The 24,853-nt window shown below is 37.1% G+C and overlaps 1 protein-coding gene across 1 annotated transcript in view; it reads right to left on the minus strand.

Moving 5' to 3' along the window:
- Positions 1-24,853, minus strand: part of LOC310900663 (uncharacterized protein) — a 252,722-nt gene that overhangs the window by 76,429 nt on the left and 151,440 nt on the right. Inside the window, exon 7 of the mRNA XM_083838957.1 lies at positions 19,225-24,831. Within this exon, the coding sequence (XP_083695083.1) occupies positions 24,756-24,831 (76 nt within the window). The 3' untranslated portion in view covers positions 19,225-24,755. The remainder of the gene's footprint in view (positions 1-19,224; positions 24,832-24,853) is intronic.

Here is a 24,853-nt window from a genome sequence, read left to right on the forward strand (position 1 = left end):
AAGAACTCTTAATTTTGTAACCATTTTTAAGCATCCACAACGTAAATACTTCCTATCCATAGCCATAACTACAATGCAAAGTAGAAAACAAAAGGATCACTGTCTAGAAACGCATACAATATTCCCTTATAAGATCTGAAAATACATTGGTGAGATACCTAGCACTATTATACACCATTCACAATTCCAAGTGCTGATGTTCTTGTACACTGTAAGTGGAGATTGTAAAATTTAAACATAATAAGAAATGCTATTTCACAATATCTGCTTCAAGTACATTATAAAACTGGAATGACGTCATTGCGGGCTAAGAGCAAAAATTAGGAAAAAGACTGCTATATCATCTCATTCCCGGTTAAAAAAAAAAAAATCATTATAACTCATTCCTCAGCTATCTGGCTGGTAAATCACAGTGTGAAAAAAATAAAATAAAATTAAAGTCCCAGACTTCAACTATAATGCAGGGGAAAACAAACAAACGAGCAAGCAAGCAAAAGCAACAAAAACAAACAAACAAAAAACAACCAAGTAAACAAAATAACAAAACCCATCCCACCTTGAAATTCCAGGGGAACATCCTTTGTGTGCCCTCTGTAGCAGTCATTTCACTTATCCGTCACATTCTTTTATCTTAGAAGAATGCTTCAAATCCAAAAAGTCCATAGGCAGTTCCTTGGTAATTTCTTAGGAAATTTAAAGTTGAGAACAAACACCTCCAGCCCTCCCTTTCTGTCATATTTTCTTTGTCATTCACTCCTTAGAAGCAGGATTCTTTTTGTATAGCTGGGACCTGATTGCCTGAAAAAGCCTGAGACCCTTTTTGGAGTCTAAAACTTGTTTCTAGGTCTCTTCTCTCGAGCACCCTGCGTTGCAGCAGCAAGCTGCGACTTTGCTCTAGGTTGCACCATGTCCAGGGTGTTGGCCTTGGAGGATCCCTAATTCAATAACTACCTGTACCCAGGGTAACCTCCGCATTAAGCAGAGCAAGGGATTCCACTAGGTAGCAAGGAATCTAAAATTGGAGTTTGTAATGCTGCCTAGGGATATTCAAATCTGCTTGCATTTTGTCCTGGTGCTTTACATAAAATAATTGTTTTTCTTAATTTCTCTGAAATTTCACTCCTTCACAGGCAAGAGAGTATAGTTTAGATTCATATAGTCAGGGAATATCTTCTATTAGTCTTTTTAAGTAAGCAGCGAGTAAGAATGACAGAAGGGCCTACACACGGGCTTGAGTTGCTTCTTCCACATAAGATATATTAGTCAATTCAACTTCTTTCTGTATTTGACTCTGCAAACATAGGAAGATGTGTGAAATGAACAAAGTATGTGTATATAAGCGTGATGGGTAAAGAGTGTTGATGTTGAACCTGAAATGAAACTAAGGAAAGCATATGATGTGTGAAACATATGGCAATACATATGTATGAAGTTTGGATCAGGATATGCATCACAAAATAGTAATAGTTTTTTATTCTGGGAGCAGAGAGTGATAAAGCAAAGGGGAATAAGAACCTCACACTAAAAACAAGAGAAGTTGGAATCTCCTTCCTCTTCGCTATTTGGCATTTCCTCTTGAGAGAAGCGGAGGAAGTATTTAAATATTTTATAACCTTCATTATTGGAACATACATCTCTCTATTACATTTTTGGAAGCATGTGTTCTATTTGAAATCAATATGGATGTATAAATATTTTTAGGAGATAATTATTCTCTATATGTAGGTGGGAAAGAACATCGAATTAGTGAGATCTTGCTTTCGTGGGTAACAGAGCAGCTGGCATTATCCCTCCTTTCCCTCTGCCTCCCTGGCCAAGGGAAAACACCTCTTATCCTCAACTTTAATTCCCAGAATAAAAGAAGAAATGGTTTAATGGTTCTGACTTCCCTCTTTCCATCTGCTGCTCTGGGTAATACTGAAATTTCATCTCCCATGTTTGCAATTCTTTTATCAGGTCAGTGTGAAAGGGTAGGAAACATGGAAAAGAATGTCATGGGGCTAGCACAGAACTGTGGAAAACAGAGGTAGGAAAGATCTAGTTTACTTCCCTAACTAAATGTCTGATTTGTTCTCAAAGACATTTATTGGTGGTGACTCAAAAATGGTATCTAACCTTCTGTACCCTTTAGACGTAAGCATCCAAGCTTATGAGGAGGACCATCTCTTTATCTAATATATGAAGCATAGATCACACACCATCATGAAGATTCACTTTAAGTAAAACTGCCAATCTGTGGCAATTCAGTGCCCTATGGTCTTCCCCTTCGCTATTGAGACGGTGATGGTGGAAATGAAAATGTCCACCAGTGGTGCTGAAAAAAGAATATACGTCCCTGGTAAAGGGGGTAGTTCTGGTAAAATAGAAACTTTTAAAGTGTTTGAGTCCAAGAAAGCTATTCAAGATCATTATTTGGAAGAGTCTGCAAAGGCTTGTTTTTCCCTACTGTATACAAAGATGTGGCTACAGAGCAATGAACAGCAGCAGATACTAGGGCTCTAGTTTATCCAACTGAAGCCTTGAAATCTTTAAACCTTTATATTTATTTCATAAATACAGTAATTTAACAAAGTTCAGAGTTAAAATGTCTGAGGCCTACCCTGTTCACCTCTCCTGTGTACTATCTTCCCGACTCCCTACTTTATTTGCTTATATTTAAATAACCAGATTTGATGTAACAGCACAGAACTATCACAACTGAAAATCTAGCTTAACACGTTCTTCAAGAAACCAGTGCAGAAAGGTAACAAGTTCATCACTTACTAAAAGTCTAGCCGATTTCTCTCATTGTTACTCATGGATAAAAGAAAATGTCCCTTGTTTTAATCTTGACAGGAAAAAGAAATTGTCATGACTCAAAAGGTTTGACAAAGGGTAAGTGAAAATAGAGTATAATCAAGTGGTAAACAGAATATCACCATTCCATTATGTTCAGCAAACTAGTTTTACTAGGAGATTGTGACTACTGGAGTGAAGTATCCATGTTAAAACTAACAATGGTTGGCACTGCAGTGTATTTTTAATTGTACTTGTTACCACATATTTCAAATTATTTGTATTTTCTTCTGAAGGCTAACATGGCATAATTCAGGCAAGCTGAGAGAGCTGTGAAACCCTCCAGATAGCTGAGTTCATCATTCTAAATCAGCCAAGTAGATTTACCTTGAATTCAACAGACTGCAAGCTATTTTGCCAGAGCTTCTCACTCATTTACCATCGAAGCTTTAACATGGAATATAAACATAAATGAAATTTAAAACTGGATTCGACCATTAGAAAAATGTGGAAAATAAATCTGTTGTTTTATTCATCTACTTTGGTTTTAGAAAGATACTGACCAGCTTCATTCAGAAGGATGAATCTCAATTTTGAACAGCTTGTAAGCTTTGGAGGAACTCTGATGAAGTTTTAGCTTTGGCTCCTTATAAAGACTGGGGCAATACAGTTTTAATCTAGAATAATGTTTGGACTTCTGAACGATGCCATGTTCACTGCTCTTTGAATTACATGCTTGCATAGTAGCCATGGCAATATGCAGACAGTGAATGGCTTTAATAAGCACTCTGAAGAGTCTCTAATGCTCATGTGTTTGCAAACTCTTTCCGAGTCCCCATCTATTCTCAGTTAGAAAGCAATAAAACTGGGAGATTCTGATTAAATAATCTCAGATTTACTGTACTCTTCTTAGCAGTCTACTGGACAAATATGTAGTCCTCACTTTCTGCCTTTCTAGCTTTTTTTTTTTTAATCTGTCTATTCATGCTGTCCCCTCTTTTCATAATGTTTTATCCCATTTTTTTTAAGAAAGACAAAACCTAAAAGAAAACAAGCAAACAAAAACCAACAGCTGCTATATGTAGCTAATAAAACTATTGCAATTACACTTTTTAAAATTTTATTTCCATGATGCATCACTTTTGCCCAGACTACTATTCGCATTTGTAATCTTTAAGTCATCTGAACATAGGGAACATGTCTTTTCTTTATTGGTACAGCTGTCAGTACAACTGGAATTAGCCACTGATTAAGCCCTAATGTCATATAAATGTATTGCTGTAATCCTTACCAAACAAATGCATTTGCTTAAATGTAAGCATGTTGAGTAAGCAACAACATTTAATAAATTCCTGCCTTTTACTTCTCTAATATCAGGTATGTTAAAATAAAATGACACTGAAGTAAATCTGGATGTAGACATTAAATGAGAACAAAACAAAAATCAGAATTCACAGGGAAAACAGTAAAATAAATGGAGATTATATATAAACATTCATTTTGCCCGGGTTGTGAAACAGACATGAGGCAATTCTCTAGACTATAAAGCCCACTGATAACCCTGTACTACAATTTATTTCAATTTTATAATACCTATTTAGTGCCTTTCTCCAGATGCACATGTTAATTAAGCTGATTTTTATGAATATATTATTTGTAAACCCCCAGTACTAAAAGGTCACAAACTGCAAAGTCTTAATTTCTTAAGATTTTGATTCCAAATGATTTATCAGATTTGGCTGCAAGAGCTGTCTGACTGCTTATGGGAGAAGTGTCACTTTCTGGTCACTTGAATCCAATTATGAAATATGTACATGCAGAGCATTCCAAAATAGCATAGCTGTCGCTATGACTGCATGTCACTTTTGTCTCCATATCATTGGTTTTAGAAGCATTACACAAAATGAATTGCATCAACCTTTTGTTTCTTTCTCTATCCTTTTTTAAGGCAGCCTAGGAAGTTCCTGATGAAGTTGAGATAGAGCAGTAAGTACAGATTTTCCTGAGTGTCCCACAGACACGTAAGTCATTTGGTTCATATGTGGGTGGTCTTTGACTTATTCAGCTAGCTCTGTTATAGACTCTCTAACACATCCAACCCAATTAGATAGATGCACAGTATGGTCTTTACAAAATATCATTCAGCCATGTATCCTGCAACAAGCAATTACAAGTCATCTTCAGGGCACTGATTTATCTCTCATTGCCCTACCAATTTAATGACCTTATGATTTATACTGATCACTGAAGTCTCTCCTTGGCAAGCAAAGTAATTATCCATCAATCTTAAATTCTTTAAGGGAAGAAAATGTTTATTTTCTGTCTGCATAATAAGTTTTATGTCATTTTTAATGTCATGACTCCCACATGCACTGAAGATATATGTAGTGACTCCTAATGTCTCGCAGAATGTCAATTGAAAATGCGATTTGACAACAGGCTTAGCTTCTATTGTCTGAATATTTGGCATTACATAATGAAGATGGTTAAGTCCTTTGCTTGGAAACTCATAAATTATCCTAGCACAAAGCAATGGGCAAATTCTGTTGTCCAGTCATGAAGTCCTACAGAAAAGTCTGAGTAAGAAAAATAGCAGATTTTTTTTTTATAGTACAGTTAAATATCAAGTCTATGAACAGAGATTGAGGAGCACCAGGATAGATCATTCTTCAGCACAAAGGGGAGAAGAAAAGACCTCTCACTGCCCCTCTGCCATTGCTTTTCTATAATTGTTTGATTCAGAGTAAGGATTCCAGCACCATGTTTGTTTATTTTGAAATAAAATGGGTTTTGACTGTAAATAGGAAAAATCTAGATTCAATTGCCTTATTTGCCAGGCTAAAATATTCTACATGGTCTTCTGGAAAGTTTACACAATTTTGGATCTTTTTTATATTGAACTGTAGAACTCTTTACAAATTGGGAGATTCTTAAAGCCTTAAAACTAAGACAAGGCTAACATTCGCAGAAACTGAGATTTACAGATCATAGAAGCATGCAATGTCTTGGGTCAGATGGGACCTTAAAGATCATCTTGTTCCAACCCCCTGCCATAGGCAGGGATGCCACCCACTAGATCAGATTGCTCAGGGACTCATCTAACCTGGTCTTGAACACCTCCATGGATAGGGCATCCACAATCTCTCTGGGCTACCCTCTCAAGATGTGGCAGTGAGGTCCCCAAACCTCACTCCTCTGCCCTGCTCCACAAAAGACAGTCACAAACAGGAGAAACAATCACTGCTGCTGCCACCTTGCTGCTTATTTCCATCTTTCTCATCACATCCTCTCAATCTTTGCAGATTGATTGAAATGTGTCCTCTATTAACAATGTGTTTTAAGACCCACGGCACAGCAGTTTTGTAAGATGACAAAGTCCCTTGCACACATTTTGAGTTTGATGGGAAGATTCACTGTTCACAAAAGTTAATATGAATGGAAGTGATGGTTCAAGTTGGGTACAGACTTGAAGAGAATGAGGTTCCAATGTGTACAATGTACATCATCAGTGATACAGATAAGATGCTTGTATTAATCCTGCCCATACCTGCAAGTATAGCTCAGAAAAACAACATTGGATTTGTTTGTTTTTTTGTTTGTTTTTCCCTCACATTCGCAACAGTACAGATTTCAAATATCTAAACAACTCTATCTATCCACAAAGTAATGCGTATAGATTTGTATCTACACTACTTAAGGGTTGCCTCTTTGAGGGTAGATTGTCCAAAATTCAGGGTGCCCAGCCTTTGGGCCTGGCTATCTTCTGATCCCCACATCGTGCTGCTCTGTTGTCCTAATTATTATTGTGCAATTTTAGAATTTCAAAGTGTCTGTAATAATGCAGATTATCAGAGAGGTTTTGATTTTATTGCATGAAACTGAGGTTACAGAAAGAACCGAGAGAGTGGCAAGAGGGTGCACTTGAGAGCGCTAAATATTCTGAGTTAGTTTTTTTAAAAGACTGTGTAGGTAGAGGAAGCTAAATTTGATGCACTGTCATTCATCCTAGCATTTGGGAGCACTCCCAACTCCAGCTTTGGAATGATCCAAAGTAAACCAAGGAGCCGTGTGGATGATGTGATGCAGTACCTGAACTGGCTTCCTGGCCATCGTTAGCAGTTTATATATACTGCATGTAACGGGACATAAAATACAAATAGCACGTATCTCAATTCAGCAGTTTTTACTTCCTATTTACATCTAAGCATACACTGTAAAATAACATCTAGCTCCAAGAAAATATTGCAGGATTAAGAGCAACATCTTTGAATCAGGCCCAGAGAAAGTACAGCAACCTACCACAAGACAACAAACAAATGGGGACTGAATTCCAAAGTAGGAGCATTGCTGACCAGTTCCAATATTAAGGAATTAAATGACATCAAACAAGCTATAGAGAAATTTTGAGCAGACTAGGTTGTTGCTCATGTAAAATTTCCAGATTTTAGGCATTTCATTTAGTGTTGAGGAATATGTTTTAAAAGTATGGAAAAAAAATAAATAAAACTGAGGAAGCTGACAGATCTCAAGCCACAGTGTTCATGGGGAACCTAAATTTGAGTTTTTTCCCATGGAGTCTGATAGCTGCATTTGAATGTTTATCTCGACCCAGTTTAAATTTGAAAACTTTCATGGCTGTTTACTAAACTTTCGTTTTCAACAAAACAACTAAATCATCTGAGGCAAGATCATCCAGTTACAGTGGTATTATCCTGGACAAGTGTCATGGCAGCAGCAGCTCAGCAAAAATATTCTTTTGTGATAACATGTAAAGAGCAATTTAAAAACAAAATCTATTGTAGGTCTGTGAAAACTGCTAGGTAGACAAAGTAGTTGGGGCACAACAAGCCCAAGCAGTGCTACGGGCCAGGAGATGAGGGGTTAGAAAGCTGCCTGGCAGAGAAGGACCTGGGAGTTTTGGTTGATAGTCGGCTGAATATGAGCCAGCAGTGTGCTCAGGTGGCCAAGAAGGCCAACAGCATCCTGGCTTGCATAAGAAGCAGTGTGGCCAGCAGGGCTAGGGAAGTGATTGTCCCCCTGTACTCGGCTCTGGTGAGGCCGCACCTCGAGTACTGTGTTCAGTTTTGGGCCCCTCGCTACAAGAAGGACATGGAGGTGCTCGAGTGTGTCCAGAGAAGGGCAACGAAGCTGGTGAGGGGTCTGGAGAACAAGTCGTACAAGGATCGGCTGAGGGAGCTGGGGTTGTTCAGTTTGGAGAAGAGGAGGCTCAGGGGTGACCTTATCGCACTCTACAGGTACCTTAAAGGAGGCTGTAGCGAGAGTGGGGTTGGTCTGTTCTCCCACGTGCCTGGTGACAGGACAAGGGGGAATGGGATAAAGTTGCGCCAGGGGAGGTTTAGGTTGGATATTAGGAAGAACTTCTTTACTGAAAGGGTTGTTAGGCATTGGAATGGGCTGTCCAGGGAAGTGGTTGAGTCACCACCCCTGGAGGTCTTCAAAAGATGTTTAGATGTAGAGCTTAGTGATATGGTTTATTGGAGGACTTGTTAGTGTTAGGTCAGAGGTTGGACTCGGTGATCTTGGAGGTCTCTTCCAACCTAGATGATTCTGTGATTATGTGAATTAGGCATTTTTGCGCTCAAGGAAGCACAGTATTAACTTTTATTGGAAAAATGAAAAAAAAAGTTATACAAAAATAGTATTCTTTTTTTTTTTTTAGACATCAATTAGTTTTTGCTCATTTTTTTTTTATTTTTTTCAGGTGGGAGTGTTTGCAAATATCTTTTTAGCATGTGGTTATTATTGGAGTTTGGGGGTTGAGATTTTATCTGCAATTGTGAGTTTCCACAGCTCACAGATTTGTAAAATGCTGTATACACAGACCTAACCCTGTATGTACTATGCAAATAATCTAGAAAATTTACAACATTATTTTAATGATTTTTGCATTAAATATTAAAATGCATGCTATACCTGAACACCATCTTTAATACATGCTGTACCTTTCTTGAAATACATGAATGTATTGCAGTTTACAGCATCTTGAAATATTTTTTCTATCCTTTTTTTTTCTGAATTTGTAATACTCCTTCAAAAATTATTTCCCACGCTGTAGATAAATTCCACTGAACATTATCGAGATCTTGATTTTAGATAAATTTGTATGGAAAGACAAGTGCATAACTATATTTGCAAGACTACCCAGCTTGCCTACCTTTTCTACTTAGCCGCTTCCTACCTAGGTGTCTTGTTTTAAGTATTTCTAGGGACCTGTCACTTGATATCTAGCAGAATCTTCTCATAAACAGATTTTTTTGGGACACTGGATTTTACTATAAAACAAGTCTTTGTCCTGTAAGATTTGCTCAGACCTCCTGTATGGCACATAGACTTATGCAGATTCCCTCATCCTTTATCACTGCTGTACATCATACCCCAAGTACACAAGACCCAAGAATGAATTGTTTTTGTAGGTACACCAAAGAGAGAAAGGAAAAGCTAATGGTATTTAGAAACATGTTTGAGATTTGCACAGTGATTCACCAGTTATTTTTATTTTGGAAACAGAATAGATCTGAAAGTTAAGCATGTCTCATATATCATAGGTACGTGTTCTTTCCAAACACTCATGAGGACAGGAATTAAAAAATACTGATATACTTCATCTTAATCTACTATTTCCCCATCCTTCATTTCTGCATTTTGTAGCATACAAGCAAGTAGCATATAGGAGGCTAGGAAACCGTGAAAAAAACTGTGATATGCTTTTCCCATGGATCTTTTTGTTGATGTAATTTCATACTAATAACATTCCTACTATTTACTGTTTCAAACTATTTTATCATGAAAAATATAAGAAGGTTTGGTTATGTTGGAAATGTCAGGGCCTCTGGGAAGAAAACATGGAAAACAGATGTTTGTTGTTTAAGGTTATAATGTAATTAAGCCAATGGGACTAATATTACTTATATGTCATTACTTAAGAAGCAGCTGTTCCTCCCACCTCCTGCTTCACTGATTGGATCCTGTATATTTTCCACCCCCATAACACTGTCTTCTTGTCAGTGTAAGTTTCCCCTCTCTAGTAAATTGGAAAGCTATGTTAACATTCATTTAAAGGAACCACCCTTAAACCTTTAATGAACAGAGGTCGCTAAAGGCCCTGTTATTCTTTACCCTTGTAAGCCATATTAGGAGTTTGATTGCAATCCGTTTGTTTTGCCTAATCAGAAGCTTAGCCCATCTTACAATTAGAAAGGAAACACAATACTGCATAACAGGCTCATATTATTTTAAATAGCACTGGTAGAATCCAGCCTAAGTTACAAGTAAACAGTTCTAGAAAATTTATGAAGAGTAAATATATAGTAATGACATTTCTTGAAAATGAATGGAGAAAATAGTGTATTGGTAGAGATGCCAGTAGCACCTGGGAAAGACTAGTGGCCTACGTTCATGTTTCCAGGAAAAGGCAAACTTGAGGAACGTAAAGATGAACAAACTGTACCTAATTTGTTATTTGCCAAATACCGTTTCCTAACTTTCATAATGACCAACATCTGATAAATGTAAATCCTGCACCATAAGAGATTTATAAACTTTTTCTCCCTATGATTTCCAGGACTTGTTTACACAAGAAAAACAATGTAGAATAAGATATAGTAGAATGGTTAAGCAGGCTGCTTAACTAATATATCCCTCTTAGATGATACTATGACCAAAAAAGACTAAGCAACATCCTATTTTATTCAGGGAGTTTGTGTGTTGCTGCTGGCTCATAACAAATGCTGTTCTGAGCCTTCTATTAATCAGTTTGACTTTGCAGAGTAGTCCAAAGCCTATCCTGGGATTAAAAATAATAATAAAAAAAAAAACACCAAACATAGGTATTCTCCTTAAGCAGCTGACATTTTTTAGTTTTTATGAAGTTCTTGATCTCAGTGTTAACTTACAGTATAGAGGCTGTTTAACCACTACACAAGCACCAATAGACATTTATTATTTATGATACGAACAACTATTTTTATTACCTTTGAACTCCATTCATATCATGAAATGAGTGCGTCTACTTGAGTTTAAAAATGGGTTGGGTAAAAGTCGTCAATCTTCTTTGTGCCCTTCATTGTTTTGTATACCATTACTATAACCCTTTTAAACATCATATATCAAAGACACAACATTTTCTTTCTCTGCATGTAGCGTATTTAATGTTTGCACTTATTTTGTTGTTAAGATCTGAACATGCTATTTCTGCTTTTCTCATACCCCTGTGCCCTTGACTCCCATAATGCCTATGCCTGTGCAAATAAACACCTAACTACCATGTGTCCTAAAAATTGTCCCATAATGAACTTGTCTATAATTAAAATTATCATCTTCAATTTGCAAGTTAATCAGCTCAGCTATTTGCCTGACTAATTCAACTGTGGATTTTAGAAATCTTAGATTTAAATCAAATTGAATGCACCTACTGATTTTCTACAAAGACAATACTGAAATAAATGAAAACATACTGTTATAATTGTTTGCTGTTTAAACCGTATGAAAACTACTAATCAAAAACTTTGATATTTCATTGTAGTAACTATACAATCACTTTTCAGCAGTGAAATAAAGTACTGTTATTAGAACAATAATTAACGTTATTAAATATATTCCAAATCAAATGAAAGCTTTTATGGCAACAGAATATTGGAAATGACTAAGGAGAGCTTTAAGCACATTTGTATAATGCATTCTAAGGACGCTCCAAATAATCTAAATTCTCTCTGACAGTCCAAGCCTGCATATGGGATGTCAGATTATAATCTTCTAAAAACAGTAAAAGTCCTGGGACCAAATAATACCTGATGACGAAGCTTGATCAGTTTATACAACAGACAGCGTAACATAGCTGCTGGCTGCACTAGGGGACTGGACCCAGGTATCACAGAATGGTTTGGGTTGGAAGGGACCTTAAAGATTATCTGTTTCCAACCCCTTGCCATGGGCAGGGACACCTCCCACTAGACCTCAAAGCCCTATCCAACCTGGCCTTGAACACTTCCGGGGATGGAGCATCCACAGCTTCTCTGGGCTACCTGTTAGCAGTACCTCACTGCCCTCTGAGTAAAGAATTTCTTCCTTATATCTGATCTATCCCTACTCTCTTTTAGGTTAAAGACATTACTCCTTGTCCTATCACTACACTCCTTGACAAAGTGTCTCTCCCCAGCTCTTCTGCAGACCCCCTTTGGTACTGGAAGGCCGCTGTAAGGTCTCCCTGAAGCCTTCTCTTCTCCAGGCTGAACAACCCCAGCTCCCTCAGCCTCTCTTTGTAGGAGAGGTGCTCCAACCCTCTGATCTCACAGATATTCCTTCGCTTGCCGCTATGGAGACAAAGGTGAAACCAGAACTGCTTAATCATTAAAAAGAGAAACAAAGACAATTCAAAAGTATTTCATTAATTCGTGTATAAATCCTACTTACAATTCTTACAGGTTTGACTTGAATACTTTGAAGTGTATGCAGATAGATAATATATATAAATCGTTAAAAAAAGTTAGAGTATGGTCTACAGGGTACAGTGGAAGTTTCCTGACCACAGCTGATAGAAGGGAGAGCTGTATTCTATGATATAAGAAACAAAAAGATTTGATGTTATCTGGTTTAGGCTTTTACATTGTTGTCTATCATCACAGAATCTAAATGGCAGAACAGGAGATATTGCAATGAAAGAATTAAGTGTAAATGGAGTAGAGTGTACTCCAGCAGTCTTCTACAGGAGAGCAGGGCCAAAATAATGATCGTGACCTCTTTAGAAAGCCTTTAAAGTGGTGTTGAATGTAGAGATCAGAGGAGGAAGCAAAGGGGGCCATTTAACTTCACCTTTTGACTTTCCTCAGTGCTGGGAAAGTTGTGGAGCATCAGTAAATTTAAGGTTGTATTTGAGTTAAATGCTCAAAATATTATATATTTTCATACACAGGGAAAACTACTATATCAGAAAATGCTACTCTTTGTGCTGAATATGGCGTAGTGGAGCTTCAAGTGAGGTCAGAACTTGGTACTTAGAATACAAATTTTCAGAAGAAACTGCAGATAGTTCATATGTAAATGCTTTGAATTTGCAAGTACAGTCTGTTCTTTCAACTCATTAGCTCATACTTTATGCTCTGCCAAATTGCCAATTATAATACTCCAAAAAATATAATCTTAAGCAAATTGTAGAGAACAGTGACATTCATAACAATAGATTAATGCCAACTATTTTAGTATCAGCTGAAGGATGTAGGCAGTTGGGGTGGAAGAAAGTAATGAGTCAGAAAACTTGGGGTTATCCATTTTGGTACCAGTTTTTGGATTTTGTTTAATTTTTGGTTTGCATTGCTTTTAGCTCCATAGGCCAGAATATTGTCAATGGTGATTTTGCACTATGTGAAATACACTATGGAGACCCATTCAGGGAAATCCATTTTTTTGTCATTAGCCCGAGGCACTTAAACCATCGTTTGCAAAGATGCTGAGGACCCTTGATTTCCCAAGGTTTCAATTAAAGTGTAAGGTTTTCTGCATTTCTTTTGTACGTATTTCAGATCAACAAGAAGCTGACTTTATACCCTCATATCTCATTGAAGTAAAACTGAACATACATAGCACCTTTTGAAACTGGACTCTAAAAAAAAATCACTCAGCCACAGAAATCTGGGCTTATCTCACGCTCTCATCAAATTGCAAAACACTCATTCATTGTGGCATTCAACATTTAGCCACTGAATCCTAGATTTTGATTTTGTTAGAAGTAAAGGACATGCAATGGCAGCTTCGCAACCTAACATGACCCCACATATTTTTGGTTCATAAGAAATGATCCTTTGTAATACAGAACGCCCTAGTACTTTACCATCACACTTGGCAAGAATTTGCTCTACGGATACTTTATAAGCATTTATACAAATCTGTTTATATTTATTCATGTACAGATGCTTACAATCTCATGAAAATGCAATCAAAACATTAACCTGCAAAATTCCACTGCAGCTAACAAAGCTACGTGTATTTACACTTTCTATGGATCTGGCCTAAGGATTTTTGCTAGTAAGACCTGATGCAATGCCCACTGAAGTCAGTGCAATGATCAGAAGAAAATTGCTGGAATGTATATTTACAGAAGTACAAACTATACAGAGGAAGGGAAAGGATATTTGCCATTCCGGCATCAGAAAAATACTGGATGAGAGAGATTCCCAGACATGTAAAAAGTGTTGGAGAAGTTTCTCTTTTACTCACACCACTGAATCACTCTTATGTCAGGCTCCATCTGTAGAATCCTTATTCACATAAATATTATAGGCCTTCATGTTTTCCTAGTGATTTTTAAACTTTTGCATTTCGTTGAAAAGTGGAGGAGAAAAAGGTAGCCTCAGAAGGCTGATTTCATCCATTTTCTACCAAAGTATGTTTTTACTTGTGGGAAGAGGCAGAAATGAGAGTAGAATTGTTTTTAAATGAACAGAAATGTAAACTCATATTGAGTTTACATGAATTTCAGACTTATCTGTATCAGTAAAAGTAAATGTGTAGTATTGAACATTTCCTGTGAAATCAACATAAGGAAAAGTTTACAGTCATTTTCCTCATAAGAACACTGAGTATCCAAGAGACTTGTTGAATTTACGGTAATTTAAGTGCCATAAATCAGAGCAAATTTTTAAAATCTTATATTGTAAATTGTCTGTTTCTAAGCCCATAAATCTATTGGAATAATGGATCTGTTTTTCATAAAAATTTCTTGTACCCGAAGCAAAATGTCTGACTGCTCATTTGTGCAGGGAGCCACAAAACACAGTAGGCAGTAAGTGATGTAATGTAATCAAGTAGAAAAGAAAGTTATTGAAACAGAGAAAATTATACCTGATGTGAAATATTCGTAGTGCACTTCTTCATGTTCATGCTATCAAAAAGCCTGAACAGTCACTGTATACGTCCTGACTAGCATGTGAAATAAAGTAAGTAAAGGAAATGCAGAAAAAAAAACTTTAAAAGTGGTGATTGTGACAGCTAAGGGCGATTTTGGGATTCTTCAGTCAGTTCATGGGAGTGGTAGTAGAGTTGGTTAATATGTAAGCTTCTCAAGTCTATCAGTGTTGTATCAATACGATTCACCAGAGTAGCTTTACCATCACTGTAGTTCATGCAATCCACTAACCTTACCAAGAAGTACAATGGTTTTGCAGAACAAAGGATTCAAAATAGAATACAACTTTTGCTTAACATAAACTTAACATATAGAAACATGTAGATGTTTCTGATTTAATAGTTTGTCAATTTTCTGCAACATCACCAAAAAATGTATGTATTTTATATATGCACATATAGTACTGAGCTATCTTTCTTACAAGCTAGTAGGTTGTAATAATTTCTCCAAATATTAGCCAGTTATGCCTTGAAGCAATCCTGTGAGATACTGTTACTACATCTCTACACAATGAGAAACTGTGATATAGTCTTAAGTGTAAGCAATTTCTGCAAATTCTCTGGGAGAGCTAAGAATAACAAATTGTCATAAGAATTTATTTTTTCTTGGTGATTGGCTATTTAAATAAAAATCCATGTAATATAAGGGTAAAACAAATGAAGTTCTTTCCTTGGCTTATGGATTTACATTTCCACTTCATTAAAAAAAAAATAAAAAAATCCTGTTTATTTAAAATCTACCCAAAGAGCTGCTGCTAGAACATACCACATCCTCTATATTCATCCTCTCACAGGCCCTACAGTTCATAATTGGGAGAGAATAGCTAAACTATATGATTATTTGAATTTCATTATATACGAAAAGATGAAAGATGGAAGAATAAGTTATTGGAAAACCAAAGATTTAACAAAAAGGGTCAGATTATGTTAAGTTAAAAGTAAGACATCAAATGGAAAATGTCAAATGCTGAAATCAAAGTGACAGAAGATAATTAAGAAAGCTATCATAGGAGTATCTTAACAAGACATGCAACTGAAAAGAAAATTAGAAAGAATTTTAAAGAACTAGAGGAAAATGGATGAGATAAAATAATAGAAAGCAACATAATGAGAAAAACCTGCCATGCTTACAAAAAGTGCATGTGGAGTATAAAGAAATAACTAGTTATTTTAAGATTCATACAACAGGCAAAGGAATAGCTGAGGAAGTGAAGAGAATGTGCAAGTAAATTGGGGGAAAACATTTCTGAAATGTAAAACTGAATTAACTTGTGACTGTGAAAAATATATTTATTTGTCCTGATTTCAAAGAGTAACAGAAAGCCCTTGCCTGCAAGGATATACAACTGGCAATCCCATACAATGCAAAATGAATCATGAAAAAGGAAGAGCTTCTTTTGAGGAGGAGGGGAGGTTTGTACAGAGAAAGTCACTGATTCTAGTAGGTCCCCTCTCTCACGTTTGGCAGCAAATGGGGAATTGGAAAATGTAGTTACATGACAGCTGCTAGCTATTGAGTTCTATGGCCTGGGCAATCACTGTTAATTAATACTGTATTATGCTGACTATCTCTGAAGAATAATTTAAAAAGCAGCATATCCCCAGGAAGAAATACAGTGTCTCATAAATTCCCAGCCCCTCTGGGCCAAGAGCAAGAGACCAAATCCAGATTCCACCCATGGAACGTCCTATGGCAGAAAGTCTGACTCTGCCTCGCGCACAAGTAGGGCTTAGTAGCCCTCCTCTAAGCGATGTGCTGCTGCTTCTTTTTCTTTGTCACTGATTATTTCATCATCTCCTGCTAGGGCAAGTTTCCGCTTATTTCAGTAATTTTCATTAGTGGTGGATGAAGGATGAACCAGCAACTTCACACTGTTTTACACTTTAGAAAAATCTCAGATTATTCATGGATAGTCTACAGTTTTTCATTTTTTATTATTATTTTTTTTTCTGACTGTTACTTACACTTTCTGTATGGCAGTTGGTCACCTTTTAGACAGAAACAATAACTCTCTTACTTCAGAAATCTGCAGAATAATTATGTGATGCTAGCTGTGATGATAAGCTAGTATACATGCAAGATAGATGCTAATCTAAATGTCTTCAAGCATCAATTTACAGCCTTAAGAAGGTTCCACATGTGAAAGTCTTGGAGAACTGAAATATTAGATTATTTAATTTAAGAGAGCTATTTCATGCATGTGTTATCCATCTAAAATAAATTATTTAGTGACGGGACTACTTTTAAATGCTTTGTTTTACATGTTTTATCTGTTAGGGTTTATTATTATTATTTATCATTCCAGCTAGCAAATTCATGATCTGTAGCAATAGCAAAGAATGAAATGAAAATTTTGACCCAGGCTGTAGATAACAGAGCAACAAAGTTTTCCAGATAATAAGCATTATCAGAAGCTAAAGAAATTAAATAGAAAAAGCAAAGCTGAGCAGGTCTTTCACTTCTGCATGTAACAAATAACACAAATCGCTAAAGGAATCCCTAAAAGCGTCTAATGCTGAAAAACAGAAGACCAGTGATTACAAAACATTTTTTGGACTTCTGCAACATAGATTTAAATTTTAAAAAAATAAACACAACTTTGTTAAAAATAACCTATTAATCCTAAACTACCTGACAAAATACCTTCCTGCATTTCAAATACCACTCTTCACTTTGACCACGGCATCCTGCCCTTTGTGACCAAATGTACTGTCACTTGAGTTGTGGCAAGACGAAGCATTTACAGAACTATGCTGTAAATTCACTCAATTACATTTTTTTCAAGGTAAATAACACACCAGAAAAACCTGGAGGACTTTCTTCTGAGGTCACTCCACTTGCAGGAGTGCTGGCACAACCAAAAGAGCAGCACAGGATCAGGAAAAAAAGTTCCTACAAACAGAAATCTCTAAAATTGTCTGTCTGGTTTAAAAAAATAAAGAATCGTAACTGAGTGCACAAGGTAGAAAGGCTGTATTAAACAGAGATGTTGAAAAAGCACTGTGATACTACTCATGCTCTAATACAACCTGTAAGTGGGCCTAAAATGCCAGCATAATTCACTCAACCGAAAGCAAAAAAGAATCTCTGGCATGTCACAGAAATACTGGGGGAAAACGTGAAAAAATATTCTTTTATAATGTCACCAGCGAACATGTAGTATGGCTCTTAAAATTCCTTTCTTACGCACAGAAGTGAATAAACAAAAGAAAAAATGCCCTTCAATTCTTAGAATTTATTTGCCTTGAACATCACTCAGAGAACAGAGATAATACATTTTTTTCCTCTCCTTTTTTCTGTGAGTGAAGGGGCACCTGGAAAGTTACATTTATAGAACAAAATAATGCACTATGTAAAGAAAAAACCTCTAAATATATATGTATGGTAGATAAAGCAACGTGTCAACTGAAGTTACAAAATTAGCTTAGCTCTTCTGAAAGGGTGATTTGTTACTTGCTATGTCTGGTTTGATTAGTCCACTCTTTAACAGTCTTCTAAAATAAAAATAAGATGAATAAAATAAAATAAAATACAATACAGAGTCCCTGATGTGAATATTGGAAGCACACATAAGGGAAAATGTGGATTCTTTGAGCTTTACCAACATGCGAAATTCTGAAAAAGTTCTTCACCATTACTAAAACTTTTGACATAACCTTTGGCCATTTAAAGCATCCTGGCTTCTCATTCCTGCCCTTTTCTTATCTCCTCTGTTGTCCTGGCCTACGCATCCACACCCTAAACCAAAGTGGGGAACTAATCTCACTTGACAAGTAACCCAGCAGCAAATCATGTTTTTGACTTGGATGAGTTTCAAAGCCTTGTTATGTCTTCAGCTGCACAACTAGCTGACCTAGCATGCTGAACAGAAGGAGAAGGAATTAGAGCTGGAGGGGCAGGCTATTTAAACCAGCACTGTTGCTGAAAATAAATAAATAAAAGTACATTCTGTTACAGCCTCAGTCTTTTTGAATGTTGGTTTAATGTTAATCTATTTTTGAGTAGACAGCTTGATTCCAGTGTACATCTTTCAATACTTTTTCAGGTTGTGGGCAGCGGGGAACCTTGTAATTTTTACAATGTTACGGTATTTTCATAGGATTATATAGGCCTTAATTAAACTAATAGTTTGGATGCTAATGCTTTAACAGACAAGCTATTTAGATGTCTGCATGATTTAAACTCAACTGAAGTATTTTTGTTCATGGTGGTGGGTTCCTCCCACCCCCCCACACCCCCCCCCCCCCCCCCGCTTATTTTTCTGTGCAGCTGCTCAGTTAGCTGAGAAAGAAAAACCAAAAGAGTATTCAATGGCCACTCAAAATCCGAGTGCTCCTTTGATGACATATGGAATTGATAACTACACTGAGCAAAGCTGAGAATGCCTCAGGATTCAGGAAGCAGAAGTTTCTTACAGAGACCAGCTGAGCTGAGGAAGAGAACTATATGATTTCTGAGAGAGAGGAAGAGAGAGAACTGGCCTAGCAGGAATATATAGTGTCTGATTTGACTAAAGGTAATTAAAAACTTACGTTTTCAGGCAATTAGGATGAAACTATTAGAACTGTTTTCCCCGTTGACTCTGGAATTTATGATACTTGCATGAGACCTCATGTATTTTTATCACGTGAAATGCCTAGACCCAGAGTTATTACACTTTTTAATCTTTTCCTTTTAAAGCTCAAAGGCAAGATGCCATATATCTTGCACTTTTTTTCCTCCCCCTAGAATGGTATGTGTGTGCAGCGTGGTACGTTCCTGAACCAAAACCAGTTTTACTAACCAGGGTTAGCAAGTAACAATACCTATTAACCATCAAATAATGAAATACATTTTTCATTCATTGAGCTCTTCTTTAAGAAATCTGCCTAAAAGCAAGCTGAAACATTCTCCTGCTAAAGACATATTGTCTTTATGTATGTTTATAAAAAATAATAGTGTGCTTTATGGAATTTTCTAACAGCAATTTCTATAAAACCTACAAGGATGGCAACTGCCTACTTTAAAGTTAAAATGAATATCTTAATTTTATACTATAATACTGATCTAATTATCATGTGAAGGGATTAGCTACTATGACACTGGATGCTACAGAAACCTCAGGTTATACAGATAATTAGAGACTCAAGAGAATTCTACTGTATGATCCTCCAGGGCTTGAATAAGAAGAGCTATGCTCGGCTTCAGCTCTAAACTGTCCCTTGCAGAAGCTCATCTTTCTTCATTGACTACAGTGAGAGGTTTGGGAGCTTTAGCCAAAGCTATAATTAGCCTGTGTGCTTTTCCAATAAGTACCAACGCACAGGCTTCCATCAACTTCAGTGGAACCTGAGTCAAATCTCTAGTGCATCCTCTGCTAATACAGTATAATTTGTGAAAATATCTCACATTAAGAAATCTGTTATTTTGCTTGCGTGGTAGGAAGACATTCATAGCCTCAACCCATAATTCCAATTTTAGATTTAATTTTTAATATTAAATGTGTAACTCTGCTATCCATAAATAATTCTAAAATGTTAATGAAATATCATATCCAAATCAAACCATGTCCATGTCAGGATTTGGAGGTTTGAAATCTATTTGAATATCTACAATATCTGTCATGGAAGCATATAACAATTACTTTAAACAACTTGGAAAAATATGTATTTAGCCACAATTTAGTATTGAACCTAACAAAAAAATACTCAAGTGACATTCTTTCTGAAACCAACATAGTTTTCTTTTTACACATGAAACATCAGACAAAATTCAATACACAGAGGTAGATTAAAGAATAGTCTAAAATGTTTTGTATAAAGCAACACCAAACTAGATGCAAACATCTAGAATCTGAAAAGGAAGTATCAAGAAATCTTGGGAAAATGAGTAAAATGAGAAATCAGTATTGAACACAGACTGTTCACAGAGAAAATAAAGCCTATATGTAGCAAAACACCTGAGCTGAATTCTGGGATAAAGCTTTTTACTTAGACATACTGTAAGACTCAAGCAGGAGGCAGCAAGTTCACCCCAGCAAGGCCAACTTTGAAGTCAGGATTCCACAGACGTTCCTCGTAGTCCAGCAGTACCTATTCCCATGCACCCCTCTTTTCTCCTCATTTCCCCTCACACTACTCACATGCAGCTGCTTATGGAGCTGTGTAAACTGCATCAGGGGACCCGTCTAGACTAAAAATAATGCTGCAGAAAGTAGCTACACAGGACAGGAATGAGCTATTGGCAATGTGGCAGGAACAACCTGACCTGGCACTCTTACTGAGAGAAACAGATGAAAAACTGTGGCCTAAATTAGCAAATAATTGTTTAATGTGCTACTCAAATAGAAGTGCTCAGTCCTCAGTGAACAGTTCCTATACAGAGCAAACAGTAAAAGCCATTTAGCTTAGCTACTTTGGAAATGATATCATTTATCAGACTAAAAAGGTGCCATATACTTACACCTCTTGTTTTAGAAGAGGAAATATTAGTTTTGTGCCGGTACTACATGCTTTTTTTTTTTTTTTTTTCTGCAAGGAAACTAATGCTGATTTTTACATTCACCTTCCAGGTCTGTAATAAGCTGGTTGGCCGCAAAGTAGATATCTGCAATAGATCAGTACTTTCTCCTAAGCTAAATCTGAATGCTAGTAAGAGCAGAACAGGTTCTTTTTGGTTGCTGAAACACACACCTTTAAGTTCTTCAACCCTGAGGCTGGGAGAAGAAGGAAAAACAAATGAGGTACTTTCTTCATGATTTTTATTTTTCCTTATCAGGTTCTAAAGGTTTTCTTCTACAATTACAAAAGAAAAGAATCACAGAATCACCTAGGTTGGACTCTGTGCTGTCTATCTTTCCAAACAACCCTAAACGTATCTCTAAACCTAACATTAAATATGACCCTAAAAATGCACTAACACTAAGCCTAACGCTAATTAGGACCTTAAAAAACACGTATGTCACCAGTTTCTCCAATAAAAAATGGCTCCCAACTGAAGCCTTTGGGTAGTCCTGAACTCTGTTAGGGAGCCTTCACACAATCCCACACACAACAGGACTGCGCTTTCTCTATTTCCAAGCAACCCTAAATGTAACCATAAACCTAACATTAAGCCTAAACCTAAATAGGACCCTAAAAAACACATACGTCGACAGTTTCTCCCATCAAAAAGGGCTCCCAAGGGAAGCCTTTGGGCAGACCAGAACTCCCTTTGGGAGCCTTCACGCAACCCCACACACAACAGTACTGCACTTTCTCTCTTTCCAAACAACCCTAAACGTTACCCTAAACCTAACCCTAAATATGACCCTAAAAACCACGAACATTGCCAGTTTCTCCTGTCAAAAAGGGCTCCCAACGGAAGCTCTTGGGTACGCCTGAATACCATTTGGGAGCCTTTACTAAACCCCAAACACAACAGGACTCTGTGCTTTCTCTCTTTCCAAACAACCCTAAACGTAACCCTAACTCTAACACTAAGCCTAACACTAATCAGGACCCTAAAAAACATGTACGTCGCCAGTTTGGCCCATCAAAAAGGGATTCCAACAGAAGCCTTTGGGTAGGCCTGAACACCCTTTGGGAACCTTTACTCAACTCCACACACAACAGGACTCTGTGTTTTCTCTCTGTCCAAACAACCCTTAAAGTTACCCTAAACCTAACCCTAAATATGACCCTAAAAAACACGAACGTTGTCAGATTCTCCCACCAAAAAGTGCTCCCAACAGAAGCCTTTGAGCAGACCTGAACTCCATTTGGGAGCCTTTACGCAACCCCACACACAACAGGACTCTGCACTTTCTCTCTTTCCAAGGAACCCTAAAAGAAACCCTAATCCTAACACTAAGCCTAAGTATGACCCTAAAAAACACAAACGTCGGCAGATTGTCCCACCAAAAAGTGCTCCCAACGGAAGCCTCTGGGCAGATCTGAACTCCCTTTGTTAGCCTTGACACAACCCCACACACTGCAGGACTCTGCATTTTCTCTCTGTCCAAACAACCCTGAACATAACCCTAAACGTAATACTAAATCTAACCCTAATTAGGACCCTTGAAAACACATGCGTTCCCAGTTTCTCCCATCAAAAGGTGCCCCCAATGGAAGCCTTTGGGTATGCCTGAACACCCTTTGGGAGCCAGTTTCTGCCTGGCAGTCCCAGGGTCTCCACCTCCACCCTGCTGACTCTTGGAACCCTTAATCCCCATTTCTCTCTGATGTGCTGCTGTGGACTTTACCACCCACAGGGTACCACACGCCTTCACCTGGAATTACGACAGAGGTGGGGTGTACTGCCAAGCACCTCACCTCACCATGCTCGGGGTACCCTACACCTAAGTGCCCAAACCCCCGAGACTCTCTTTCAGTTGTCTATCTTTCGCTTCATCCGTCTCCAGCCACGCCCCTCGCGGGACTATGGAACCACAGATGGGGACTCCACACTCGTTTCGCACTAAAAGTGCGTCTCATTCACGCTACACACACGAGTTTCTCAGAACCCACCCCGAGGCAATATACAGTAAAGTTTGCCTTACCTCGGTCCGTGCACGGACTTCCCAGTCTGGATTATCAGCAGTAATAGCTGTGCCTGTACAGGGTCTCCACATTTCCCATCTAAAACAGAACCTGATTTCTAACATTGTTTCCAGTGTGCTGGTTACAGCCTTAAAAACTGAGACACAGTCACCTGCTTGAAATGACCAAAAACGCACTGCTCAGCTTTTGGTTTCATTAGCACTTATTACGCCATCTTTCCTGATAACCATAAGCAGCATCATGTGTGAAAATTCCTCACACTTTAACCCTGGCCTCAGCTTAAAATGAAGAGTTCTCTCTAAGGAGAACTCAAAGATAGATGCAAGGAGATGCTAAGAAGCTACCAGTGTTCTCTACATTATAATGAACTGTAACACCTATAGTGCAATGTAGTTTAGGAATTTATGAAACAAATTATTAGTAATTGCAAGGCTTAGTAATTATTATTACAATTAGTAATTGTTTGTAATTATTAATTATTAATATAATTACTTATCAGTAATTGCACAGCAGTATCAGGAGCCAATGAAGAAATATCATCAAGGCAAGCAACTGAAGTGTGCCCTTCAGCTAGTGTGTTGATTTTTAACAATTAAATTATGATTTTTTTGTGTGCATGTGTGTGCTTATCTTGTCCTGTGCTTTGATGTTTTGCTACTGCTTGTATATTGGTTTTAATTTTTATCAGGCCAGCCCCTAAAATTTGTAACATGTTCATCCTTTGTTGTAAATTAGAATCATTAATCCTTACTTGTATGTGCTATGTAAATAAAGATGTTTTGTGCCATTTGACTATTTGAAATTGTAAAACACTGGCCTCAATTCAGACAGCTGTATGTATGTGATCTGGTGTTTTTATCTCAGGGTCTGTACAGACAAATGTTTATACTGGTAAAAATTAATCATGTCCTACTTTTAATACCAGTCTTTCCCACTTTTCAACAGCGAAGTATTATTGTATTCATTGAAAGCTAATTCCTCCAAATATTTCCTGCTGGAACCATCACATCTGTCCTGCCACCCTACTTCATGCCCTATGACATGGCGTGTGATGTTAGAATGAACATAACGAATAGATATTTAGACAGAGATTTTGAATATAAGTAGTTAAACTGCTGTAAACATTTATCATCAAATCTTCCCTTCATTTCCCTCTAATTAGCTCCCACAAAGCATTCTCATTTATTCTACAAGAATTCTCTATACACTGTGATTTTTGTATTGACTCTAGACCAGTAAATTACCCTATATGTTTGCCGCTGTAAAAGACTCTTAACATGCATGGTATAAAATTCGAGCTTAAAGATACTATATAAAAGATACTATATAAGATATATATATAAGATATAAGATACTAAAGACAGTCATTACATTAACAACAGAAGGTATTACTTTCACGTACTGTTAGCAGAGAAATTGAAGTTGATGAAAAGAGGAAAAAAATGTTTGTGTGACAAAATCATTCTTTAATTTTTACCATGAACTATAATCTCCTTTAACTCAGCAATCCCCAAAAGGGTCAGTTCGATTAAAAAAAGAATAAATTAAAAATTACTTAGCACAGATTGCCATGAAAATAGCAAAGAAGACAGTCCCTCCATTATCAAACAAATGTGTAACCTGAATAGAAAATAAATACATC

Source organism: Anser anser (genome assembly GCF_964211835.1).
Source record: "Anser anser genome assembly, chromosome: 5".
NCBI classification, from domain to species: Eukaryota; Metazoa; Chordata; class Aves; order Anseriformes; family Anatidae; genus Anser; species Anser anser.